Source organism: Phodopus roborovskii, unplaced genomic scaffold, assembly GCF_943737965.1.
Source record: "Phodopus roborovskii unplaced genomic scaffold, PHOROB, whole genome shotgun sequence".
Classification (NCBI taxonomy): Eukaryota; Metazoa; Chordata; class Mammalia; order Rodentia; family Cricetidae; genus Phodopus; species Phodopus roborovskii.
The window spans coordinates 7574076-7586547 of NW_026126541.1; the positions used below are offsets into that span (position 1 = coordinate 7574076).

The window sequence follows — 12472 nt, forward strand, 5'->3', positions numbered from 1 at the left end:
GAAAGGGACCCTGCCCACTGGAGCCCACTTGCTTCGTTCCGCGCTGCAGAATGTCTCCCTTCGTACTGGTTCTCCCTTAAAGAAAAAGAAACTGAAAGGCCACAAAACCACAACTCACCTCCCCCCAAAAAAACGGGTCACTTGGAAGCCAGGGCTATGTGGGGCTAGGTGGGTCAGGCCTGCTGTGCTGGTGGGACCTAAGTGAAGGCCAAGCCAGGGCAAGCATGTGTTTCTCGTCCAGAAACCCAGTTTAAATCAATATTTATCCAACTGTATTTATAGAAAGTGGTGGTGGGGAGCCAGGGGGATCTAAAACAAAACAAGCCACAATGGCTGATGCAAATCTTAATCTTTGTGGCCAATTTGCTTCTTTAGGGTCTGCCGCCCCCCCCCCTTTTTGGCAAAAGATTTAGCATTTGATGAACCTGCTGTTGGCCTCAGCACCATAGCAACAGCCCTAAGTCCTCTAATATGCCTAGAGGACAGACTTGGGACAGGCAGCAGGACAGGGTAGTGTTTCCTAGGAGCCCCGAACTTGAGTAAGGGCCAGGATAGTTGAATAACTAAGAACTGGAAAAACCCTCTTTGATTGGCTCGAGCCTCTCTTTTCTAAACAAGGTATCTACAGGAAGACTTTGGAAAACCAACAGGGTGTTCCAGAAGGCAGCTCACCTCATGTTGTTGGGCGATCTTAGGCAAGTCATGTCACCTGTCTGGACTTCATTCCTTGGCTGTAAAACGAGTACACGTGTACATGGTACATGGGGTCTGGAGCTGGAGGCCAGATAGATGGCAAGTTCAGCTCTGTCACCTCCTAGGCACATGACCTTTGGGGAAGTTACCCACAATCCCTGCTCCTCAGTCCCTCCACCCTCACTGCAAAGTAGAGGTAATAAAATTACACATGCTATAGGGTGCTGTGGACTGGAAAAGATAAGACCAGGCCAGTCTCCCGCTAACCATTTCAGTATTCAGTAAATGGTAGTCAGGACTAACATTATGCAATGTGATTAGCTGCCACAGCTACTGTATGCTGGCACCCTCATTCTCCTGTTTCACCTCTAGACTTTGGCTCAGCCACCTCCAAAGGAAGACCCCACACCTGGGTATGCCAGCGAAGGAATGTTGAGCTAAAGCCTGAAAATGCTTGAGCCATTACTACTTGGCCTTTGTAGTTGACCCTGCATAGCAGCAACAGCTTGATTCTTTATCTTCCTACAGTCCTGTCCTCATCCCCTGGGATCCCTTCACAGGGTACCCAGTACTTGGAAGTTGTGGAGTTCTGAAAACCATAATGGTATCTCAACAGTCTACCTCTGGCATCCATCACATTTAAATCCTACACCAAATCCAAGAACACAGTCTAAAGAGTGGAGGGAAGCAGGGCCTGGCTTAGCAGTGATCTTTGGAAAATGAGCCCCCCACCTCTCCTCCCCACTGTGAATCAACAACCCACGGTGCTGCAGGGAAGAGATCTGTTCACTAAGTAGACACTCTGTGCTTATCCCATGATCCATCCATCCATCCATCCAAAGATGTCTCCTCTGCAGAGGTATGACCTGCTTGGACATCAGTGCCCTCCATTTTAGCACAAGCCACTCTAGTCCCCTACATTCTAAGCAAGAACTTATTCATTCTACAGATCACTGCTGTCGACAGAATGTAGCTTCAGCTATCCAGGCATGACCCATCATCTCCTTGCAGGCCCTGGACTTACTGCCTCCGAACAATTAGAACTCAGAATTTCCAGGTTTGGTCACGTCTCTGACCTCCAACTCTGATATGCCAAAGCCAAGAAATGGCAACTGCAACTCGTCAAGAAATCTACAGCAAGTGCCTACCGTACAGACGACACACACAGAAATATTGTAGTCGGTCTGATCTGTAAGACCTTAATCAAGGGGCTCAATGAGTAAAGCACTTGCCACTCAAGCAAGAGAACCTGAGTTCGAATCCCCAACACACATGTAAAAACCAGGTATAGTGTCACTTATCGGTGACCCCAGTGCTGGGGGGGACGGACAGGGCAGACAGGCAAATCCCAGGAGTTCACTGGTGACAATCAGTTCATTGAGGGACTGTCTCAAGAAATACCTCTGAGCTGTACAGAGCACACTTGAAAGCAGCACACGCATGTCCATTACCCAACTGAATGTATGCACACACTACACTCATACTGTGTAGGATGTTGTTATTCTCCCTGCAAAGATAAAGCTAACATATAGGAAATAAACAGAAGATTGTCTAGCTCAGATAAATTATTTTACAAAGGTGTGTGTGTGTGTGTGTGTGTGTGTGTGTGTGTGTGTGTGTGTACCAAGCTCATGTAAGTGCCCAAGGAGGCCAAAAGACAAAAGAAGGTCTTGTATCCCCAGGAGCTGGAATCAAGGTAGTTGTAAGCTTCCTGATGTGTGCTAGAAACAGAACTCAGATCCTCTGCTAGAGGAACAAGCCCTTAACTGCTAAGCCATCTCTCCAGCCCCATAAGCTACTATTTATTGAGCATGTACTGTATTTCAGGTGCTTGAAATGCTTAAAACTGGTGATTCAGTCACTCTGCAATGATGTAAGGGAGTTGGTATCGTTATGTTCACATGCCCTACTTACGAAACGCAGCCTCCGAGAGTCTAAGTAACTTGTGTCCAAACAACAGAGTAGGAATTTGGACCTCTGCTCCTTCTGAGTGCACAGCATTTCAGACTCCCAACTAATCTGACTCAAGAATTAACACCCAGTGAGCTGGAATAGCCCACGGGCTTCCAAGAGGACATAGGAATCAGCCTAAGCCAATGAGAGCAGGGTAGGACAGTGAGACCCTAGGGAGTAAGAGAATGAGGGTGTCTTCCACTGAGTCAAGCACCGGGGCATGACTGTGAAGCCTGATTGCTGGTGGACCTGCTGGGCAGGAGTTGAGGTTTCACAGCCAGGTAAAGGAGATTAAGTCAGGAAGGCAGGGTGGGACCAAATTAACACCACACAGCAGCAACTTCCAGCCCAAGCGGCCTACACGAACAGGAGGAAGCTGCTTCAGGGCCTGTCCATGCCCTTAGGAACATGCCCTACCTCAAACCCAGGCCGTCCACTCCAGAGAACACACCAGGGCTTGTGTTCTCATGCAGTCTCACTCATGTTTGCTGTGGCCTCCAAAGCACCTGCCCCAGACATCACTGCAACTTCCCCCAGCTTACGGGTGTTTTCTCGTTTTGGGGGATTTGTGTGTGTGCATCTGTGGAAATGCCCATGGAGGCCAGAGGCATTGGGTCTCCTTGGAGCTGGAGTTACAGCAGGCTGTGAGATGCCCAACATGGAGAGCACAACTCCGGTCCTCTGAAAGAGCTGTCCACACTCAACTTCTGAGCCATCTCTCCAGCCCCAACTTGCAGTTTTTTATTCAGGTCACAACTACTTTGTAAGTTTTAGGCTGTGCCAAAGTAGAGAGAAACCTTTTTGTAAGTAGTACCACATCTGTAGTTGCTACCCTTCCATTGGATCCCACAGGTGTATAGGCAATGATGCCACAGGCTGTTTCTGTGTCTGTGATAATAGGGTCACTGCCTACATGAAAAATATTTCTGGAAGCTTTTGAGATTCATAGATTCGGGACCTGCTAGGGAACCCTTTCCCTTGAACATAGTGCATGGTCAACACTAAGCAACTATCTGAACTCCTCCCTCAAGAAAATTACCCCATCGAATGGAAATAATTCATCATTGCGGCCAAAACTTGGTGAACACTCCCAGTACGGAAACCTCAAAAAGGCAATAAAAAGTTCTGGCTACAGTGGAAAATAAGCAAGCGAGCACTTTGCAAACACTGAAAACCAAACGTGTGAATGCGTGATGAGACGCTATCGGCGCATCGCAAAGGAGAGCTTAGGGAACCCGAAATGGAGTCAAAAGGGCCGGCTAGTCTCCGAGAAAAGAGCCCCTTTAAGAAAAGACTGTACCAGCTGGCTGCACTACAGCGCCTAGTGATTTCCTGGCTCACGTCCTGGCCCCGCCCCCCAGCCTCCGGCCTCAGCAACGCGTTACGTCATAAGAGGCGGATGCTGCCGATTGGCTGGACGATGCAGCTAGGTCAAGTCCAGTCGGAGGAAAGAAGTTTGTCTCCATGTGGAAACCATGTGTCTACTGCTGGGAGGGGGAGGAGGAGGCGGAGAAACTGAGATCAAGTAGATTACAGGGGAACTCGCTGAAATGAAGGCGGGGAGGTTGTGCACCTGAACCCGCCAGCCATGCCCTTTGCAGTAGTGACCTAAAAAAAAAAAAACAACTAAAACCAAAACCTCACAACAAATAAAACCTGGGCACCCCCCCCATCATAATAACTACAAAGCACAGGTGGGGAGGGTCCTTACTTCCTGCAAAAAGCCAGGGACCAGGGAAATGCTGGAATCTTATCGGAACGCCCAGATTCTCCGCCCGCCTCCCCCCCCCCCACGACTGAATGATGTAAGCGTTTCGGAAAGCAGAGCTCGGGAGCAAAACAAGCCCCGCACGCGCGGAGCGACCCGCAGTGCCCGAGCCCGGCGCACGCACGACCCGCCCCCCGACTCGCGTTATTGCTGTGCACACGCGGACCGCCGTGACGCGCGGGCATTGTGTGCAGCGAGCAGAAAACAACGGCGAGCGCCGGCTGCGCGAAGAAGCACCCCCAATAAAGCGAGGCAGATGCAGGGCTGGCGTCTGCCGTGCTGGGGGGGGGACCCTGACGGCACGGCGGGGGGGGGTGGAGAGTGGAGCGGAGAAAGTGGGCAGAGGGGGCCGCTCCTGTTACAATGGCCTGGGGGGGACAACGGGTGGTCCCCTCGAGTTTGCGGGAGGGCCACCCCCGCCTACATAAGCTGTCGCGGAGAGAGCGAGGGCCTGGAGCTGAGTCCCTGCCGCCGAGCCAGGCACGGCGCAGCGCCCCACGCTCTCGGGGAAATCTGGGGGCTGTTGGCATCACGTCATTTCGAGCCAAACAGCAGCGGCGAAAAGACGCGAGAGTGCTAAAAATACTCCCGCGGGGAGCCGGTCGGGGGAGGGGGCAGCCTGCGGGCCGAGGGGCTGATTACGCACACGAAGTTGACTTTGGCTGGGGTGCAGAGGCTCTGGAGCCCCTCTCCGGGGCCGGTGGCTTGTAGAGCGGACACCCCGGGAGAGGGGCTGGGAGGAAGCCCCTCTACTGTGCCAGCCTCTGGAGTCCTGGCTCGGCCACCGCGGGCCCGCCCCGCGCGGGGCAGCCCAGCCGGGCGCGCCCGGCTCTCTGCTTACGTGACTGGTGGCCACGCCGGAGCCCCGACACGGGGTAAACAAGGAGGTGGAGGCGGCCCGGGCGGGGGGGGGGTTAGGTCTCCGATTGTCTGCGGGTATGAAATGGGGGGGGGCACGAGGCGCTGGGGAATCTCTGGCCACCTCCTAATAAATCTCATTGCGCGAAGGGGGGGGACGACGAGGCTCGCCGAACATTGCCAAGGTGCCCTCTTTGGGTGCACCCCCCCCGAGTGAGAGTCGGCGCCACGGGACAGACTCCACCGACAGGGGATCCGGGAGGGGACGACCAAAGAAATCGCGCCCCTCCCCCTGCAACAAAAGCAAACACACCAAACAAAACCACCTCTTCACCCAGCTCCCCACTAGCCGGGGCTTTTCAGAAACTATTCTCCAGACGAATGCACCCCCCCCAAACACACACACACTCCCCAATGAATAATCGCTCGGCGACTCGGCCACACAGCCTGACTGCGATGTGCTTCTCGCAAGCCAGGCAGGCACTCAGAGCAGAGAGGCGACCAGAGAAGAAAAGATCGCACCACCGACCTCCCAACACAGATCCTGGTTTTGGTCTTACCCAGTCCCCACAATTGCGCCGCCAACACTCGGTTACTTTAACCTTAAAGGCCCCGGTGTATTTGGTGAAGGTGTTTTTGTGTTTTGATGATTGTTGGGGGGGGGGGTCTTGCAAGATCTGACACGTTGCAATCAGCTCTCTCGCTTTTTCATTGATCTTCCTACTTGTTCTGGCAGATTACACATCTCGGTTTCCTCCGCTCTCTGAGTCCCCCCTCCCCGCCCGGTCTTCCTTCTCACAGCTATTATTCTGAGGACGGTGCCGGAGACGCAGCATAGTACACGCGTGCTCCCCTTAGGGTGCCAAGTCGAATGCCTGGCGAGAGTCAGGGGCCCCGACTGGCAGGGACAAAAATGAAACAAATACAGAAAGGAAGCCCGGGCCCGGGCGGGGTTCCTAGCATCGGTCTCCACCTGGTGGGGGGGGGGCGGGCACGGTACCCAATAAGGCGTTTGCCTTGCTCGCCCTGTGCGTCTCTCAGAAAATAAAGAAAACGCACACAACAGCCCACACCTCCTTCCCCAACTATTGTTTCTGTGGAATCCTGAAGTTTGCTTTTAGCCACATCCCCCTGGCTAAGTCTCCCCTACACCCAGCGCGCTCTGCACCGGACGCAGGTCCAGGGAGAGCTGCTGGCGCTGCCCGGTTCCACCGGCCTGCCTCTTCCAGGGGACCAGAGGCCGTGGCATCCCAGGGCCAAGGAGGCATAGGGGAACTGGATCCCTAGACACGATGGCCAGAGCCCAGTCCTGCTGCGGGAAGGGAGGAAAAACGAAGAGTAGGCAGGAGGAAGAGCCGGAGCCAGGGCCCACGGCGTGGAGAGCTGTTTGGCGGTGGTTGTTATTGTTGTAATGTGTGTCTGTGTTTTCTTTCTGGAAGCCCCGAGCTCTGCTTACCGTTTCCAACTTTCAGATTCTAATCCCCACCCAACCCTGGAAACGAGCGACAAAAATAAATAAATAAATAAATAAATAAATAACACTTGTCTGCCCGAGAAGGCTCCGGAAAGAAAAAGGGGGAAAAAAAAGGAAGAAAGGCGACCTCGGAGAGAGGAGCTCAGTTGTCAGCAACAACAACACTCCCCCACTTTCGGCCAGGCCGTCCTCCCGGCCTGCTGGAGACCCACAGACCAAGGCACCCACAGCCCCTCTCCCCTCGCTGTCTTTGTTACATCTTTAGCAGCTTTGTGCGTGCGTGCGTGTCCTTTCTCCGGTGTCATCGGCTTTACTGCCGAGGGTTCGTGTGCGTGTGTGTGTGCGTGTGTGTGTGTGCGTGCGTGTGTGTGTGTTGGGGGGGCGAGCCGAGCAGGCGACAGGGGTCGCCCAAGGGGGGCGAGAAAGAAAGAGCTGGACTCGGGCAAGCAGCCGGGGCCCCCAAACTTACTTTTGTTTTCTTTCTCGATCTGCTCCAGGTAGCTGGCTGCCTCGAGCAGAATCTGCACGTTCTGCAGAAAAGTGTTGATGTGCTTCTCCATCGAGTTCTCGCTGGTGTTGAAAATGTCCGAGAAGGGGCACCGGGGCTTGGCCCCCGCCGGCTCCTCGGGCTGCGCCGGGGGCTGGGGCGCGGCTGCGGCCGGGGGCATGGCCGGGGGCGCGACGGGGACCAGCCCCGAGCCCTCGCAGCGCGCCTCCTTGCGCGGCCGCCCGCGTTTGCCCATGGAGGCACGGGGGTCCGGCGAGCCGGTCCTGGTCCGGGGCTGCTCGGCCGGCCGAGCTGCGGGCCCCCTGGGAGAGCCGGCCTGCTGGAGCAGAGGAAGCGCCCGGGCAGGGAGCGGGCCTGACTTGCCGAGCCTCGCTGCGTGCAGTTGTGAGTGTGAGTGTGTGTCGCTCTCGCTGTGTGGGTCTGTGTGTATGGGAGATTGAATGAACCTACAGGACAGACGGAGGCGCTGTGGCGCCTGGGTCCTAGCGCGAGTCTGTCGCCATCTGACCGGTCAAAATAAATGGAGGCGTCTAGGGAGGTAGGGCCCGCCCCCTGCCGATCCCAGCACCCTTCCCGGTCTCTCCCCAAATTCTAGCTGCGTAGAGAGCACCACACTTTTAACACGAATGGAAAAAAAAATACTCGGGTGCCTCTGGGTGCACCCGCACAAAAACAGTTTTCTTTCCAATAGAAGAATTCAGCACAATGCTTGGCACATAGTAAGTCCCCAATAAATGACAGCTGCTAGGGCTTTTTAAAAATTACCATTATTAAATAAGAGCCCAATTCTCGGTAGGTTGGGACAGGAAGATTGCTAGTTCAAAGCTAGCCTGAGCTAAATATTAAGACTTTGTTTCAAAATCAAACAATAAAAGCCCGATTCTGAGTGGGAGAATCGAAACATCACCTGTAACTAGAAACTCCTCCCAGCACAAACATTTTTCACATGAATGCGCACGCGCGAGAACGCGCGCACGCAAACACACACACACACACACACACACACACACACACACACCTGTGTATGCCTTCACACAGCCAGATGAAATCTGCCCTCTCCGGTTACAGATTACCCACTCCTTTGCAACCCCTTCAAATGTAAAGTTATTTTCCAGGAAGGGGGAGGAGATGTGAGTACCTCTCCACACTCCTCAGTCCAGCTGTGCAAAGCTCACAATGGGGTATCTCCACAACTGGCTCCCTTTTATGTGACAGCGTTACAAAGACAGACGTGGTAGGCTGGGAACTACCTCCCCCGCTCCCACACCCCTCCTATGCCCTTATCCCTACCCGGTTTCAAGGCTGTATGAGCCACCAGGCCTGACAGGTGTGCGGGACACCGGAGGAGCCGGTGTCCTGTGGCTGGGTAAAGAAGCAGGAGAGTCCCGGGTTTGTTACATACAGACTGGGCAAATCCTCTAAGCCATCTTGAGCCAAATTTCCACATCCCTGAAACCTCCGAGAAGATGCTTGCATGAACTAAGTTAAAACTACACCTGGCACATCGTAGGCCATATTAAGAAGTTTGTTTTGTTTTGTTGCTGAAGATCAAAGCTCTGTGCATGCTGGGCAAGTGTTGTCAAGCTGGGCTACAAGGGTAGCACATTTGTGAGTCGCTTTTCATCTGGAAGCTAGGTCCCTTTTGCTGATGTTACTTGAATCTAAGTCAGAATGGATGAGGTAAACAAGACTTTACCGCACTTCACTGCAAAACATCTCAAAAACAAATCCAGCCAAAGACTTTCTTTCACCTTATAAGAGGACCTGGTCTTGTTCTCTAGGGGAATCACTTACCCAGAGAATGCTGCCCCCTGGAGTTGTGTCTTGCATCACCAGCCCCACATACTTCCATATACATTTGTCACAAAGACTGAAAATGGTAACTTTTTAAATTTTTTTTGTAAACTATTCTTTCTTTAACATTTGCAAAGCCTGTATACACAGCCCTCACACATACAGCCCACAAGAAAGCCTTTACTACTCTGAAAAATGTTATTAAACTGGGCTGTAGGTATAACTCAGTGTTAAAGCTAGTTTTCTAGTTTACACAAAGTCCTGGGTTTCAACCCCAGGAACACATACACACATTAAAAAATAAAAATAAATCGGGAAGAGGCGGTTCAGCAATTAAGAGCACTGGTTGCTCTTCTGGAGGACCCAGGTTCAATTCCCACATGGTGGCTCACAAACACCTGTAATTCAAGTTCCAGGGGAGCCAGAAGACAGTGTCTTCTGACCTCTGCACACACCAGGCACGAATGTGGTACATAGACATGCATGCAGGCAAAACACCCCCACATACAGAAAATTTTAATAAATAAATTTTAAAAATATAGGCCAGGGGCTAGAGAGAGAGAGGGAGGGAAGGGAGAGAGAGAGAGAGAGAGACAGAGAGACAGAGAGACAGAGAGAGAGAGAGAGAGAGAGCTCAGCAGCTAGGAGCACTTGTTCTTGCAGAGGACCGCACCCACGTCAGGCATCTCACCATTCCACGGGACTCCAAGGGATCCAACATGGCCTCCTCAGGTGCCTGCAACATGTGGTACACATATATACATTCATGTACCATTCACATACACATAGAATGAAATTTTATATATATATATGTGTGTGTGTGTGTGTGTGTGTGTGTGTGTGTGTGTGTATAACCAAGTGAGACAGCTCAGCCGGTAAAGGCACTTCCGGGCAAACTTGGTGGCTGCCTTCAATCCTTGGAATTCACATAATGGAAGAAGAGGAAACTCACACACAAGTGTGCCATGGCACAAGTATGCCTGTGTCTATACCACGAATGTATGTGTATCATACATGCACATATTTTAAAAAAAAGACTTAAATATGTACCAACTTGCTTCTATGACAAGAACAGGCAGCGTCTGGCAATTAGAGGTAAATGCATTCATCTTTTGTATCATAATATAGCAATTGTCCACATATTCCTCATTAGGGTTTTCATCTTGTGACAGATTTTGCATGGTGGAACTCTGTACCCTTTGGCTAGTGTAAAGGGAGGATCTTCTCAAGAGCTGTGAGCTAACTGTTCTTACTCATCACCACCAGCTCAATTACTAACTTTTCTTTGTTTCTCTAAGAATCTTCTGATTCTGAACTGTTCATGTGTAAATGCCCACAAGCACCTAAGAACTTAGGAAAGCCTTGTGTAGGTACAATTCCCAACAACTTTTATTCAACGTCATTTTGCAAACACTGATACTTTTTAAAAGAGAGCTCTGGTCCTCTTTGCCCCGAATGAAAGATGACAGACAATGAACCAGCTAATCCAGAGTGTCTCTTTAATTCCTTAGTGGTGGAATGGGTTGCATATATACGGTACTGCAAACCACATGTGTGTGTGTGTGTACACCCACTGAGACAGACACACCCCATGTGAGTGCTAGGGAAGGGTGTTCTGTAATTATTTATTTATTCCTGTTCCATCTCTCATAGGTCTGTGGGCTTTAGAAAACCCAGTGGGAATCTTCAAGCTGGGCTACGGATCTGACCAAAGCCAAAATAAACAATGGCTTCAAGAAAATGTACAAAAAAGTGCTGATTTGCACTATTCCCACAGTCAGCCGCAGCCCCCAACGTCATTCCCATGGAAAACACCACTGCTGGTGCCAAATCAGGTTCTGCCCCCGTCGGAGGGCATTGTTTTCCGTTATTATGTGAGTTCTTAGCACCAGGCAATGACACTCGGTGGAGGCGGGAGAAATGCCCCTTTGTTTCACAGAGTCTTTCTGCAGTGTGCCCACAGTCTTGCATAAAGTTTAGCTGCGTATATTCTTTCTGATAGCACGTATGTGGAACAATGAATTGCCAAGCTAAAGCCTGAAGCCCCTTCCTTATTTTTTTTCAGAGCCCATCAAGTGTTAAATCATATTAGCATCGCCTTTCTCTCTCTCTCTCATCCCCCTCCTAACCCCCCAATTAACAGATTCTCTAATAAAGTTTGGCCCCTGCAGAAAGAGTGGTATTTCAGGGGTTATATCACAGGACAGGCATCCAGGATTCAGGGTTGCAAACTCAGCTCCATTCCCGATTAGCTTTGCTTCCCAGGAGGAACCATTCAAGCCCTTTGGAACCTCTCCTCTCTCAGGGGCTTTGATTCCAGAAGTAAACAGGCCTCTTTAGAAACTTGTAGCGAATATCTGCAGAGAACAGGTAGGAGTGTGGATGCAGCCATCCTGAAAGGAAGGTGTGTGAGCTGGGGAACGAAGGCAGAAATGCCTAAGGAGTTCAGCTAGCATACTCTGGTTGTCCTGGGATGATGGGCTGCCTGCTCAGCCTGGCTCTTGTTTTCCCAACCTTCTGGTCATTGGGCTTATTTATTTGTTTAGTAGTATTTTTTTTCTAGCAATCTCATTTACATATTAAAGCGAGATTGTTCTCTATTTATCCCTCTTCCCCTAGACATTCTATACGCTTACTTCAAAGGAGTTGTTTTGCCTGTAATTATGCCTTTATGTACACAGAGGCTGGCAAATTACTGAGAGGGCAATGGAAGAGATGCCACTGAGACTCCCCGTCTTGCACTGGAGGGATGCTCTATCTCGTGGACCACTTGGGCTCTCCTGGACTCTTTTACCCTGTTTCCCTCCCGCATCCTTTCTCCCCTCCCTAGCCTTTTCTGCCTAAGGCTGTCACTCCAGCCTCTGACTTTCCCTCGTGCCTGGACAGAATGTCTCAGTTAGGTCCCTCCCTGCTCTTTGCCCTGTAGTCTTTGTACTCATTCTTTATAAACGCCGTCAAGAGATCTTCTGCCCCTTGCTCTGTTACCTGAGTCATAATCTAAAGAACTTCCCTAGCCATGCTTTCCATACTCAGAGTATGTCTTCCTTTGAAAATTAACCACCTGGCAGTGACCTGACCCAGATCCTCCTCTTTCGAAGTCTTCATTTTGCCTTTTACTGTTAAGAAGAGTCAGTGAAATAGACGGTGAGGGACCCGAATACTCTTGCAAAATGATAGGAGCAAGGACAGCTGCAAGTCTCTGCACCCTACTGGTTCACGTGGGGTAACTGACCCTCTGGAGTTGGTCTCTGTAGTGGTCTGTCAGGTGGCATGCTCTCCACACTCCCCCCCCCCAGCACACAGACACACTCAGCTATGGGCATAGGACAAGTCGTTTCTGCCCTATACCAAAGCTCACTGGGCGTCCCTGATCCCAGCGTTAATTTTAATTTGTTCTCTTTCTTCCTACCTGGCTCACTCAAGC

At 51.3% G+C, this 12472-nt stretch overlaps 1 protein-coding gene across 1 annotated transcript in view; it reads right to left on the reverse strand.

Moving 5' to 3' along the window:
- Mxi1 (MAX interactor 1, dimerization protein) overlaps positions 1-7567 on the reverse strand; it is a 60758-nt gene extending 53191 nt beyond the window's left edge. The window contains exon 1 of the mRNA XM_051199624.1: positions 7216-7567. Coding sequence (XP_051055581.1) covers positions 7216-7489 — 274 coding nt within the window. The 5' untranslated portion in view covers positions 7490-7567. The remainder of the gene's footprint in view (positions 1-7215) is intronic.
- Positions 7568-12472: the final 4905 nt, after the last annotated feature.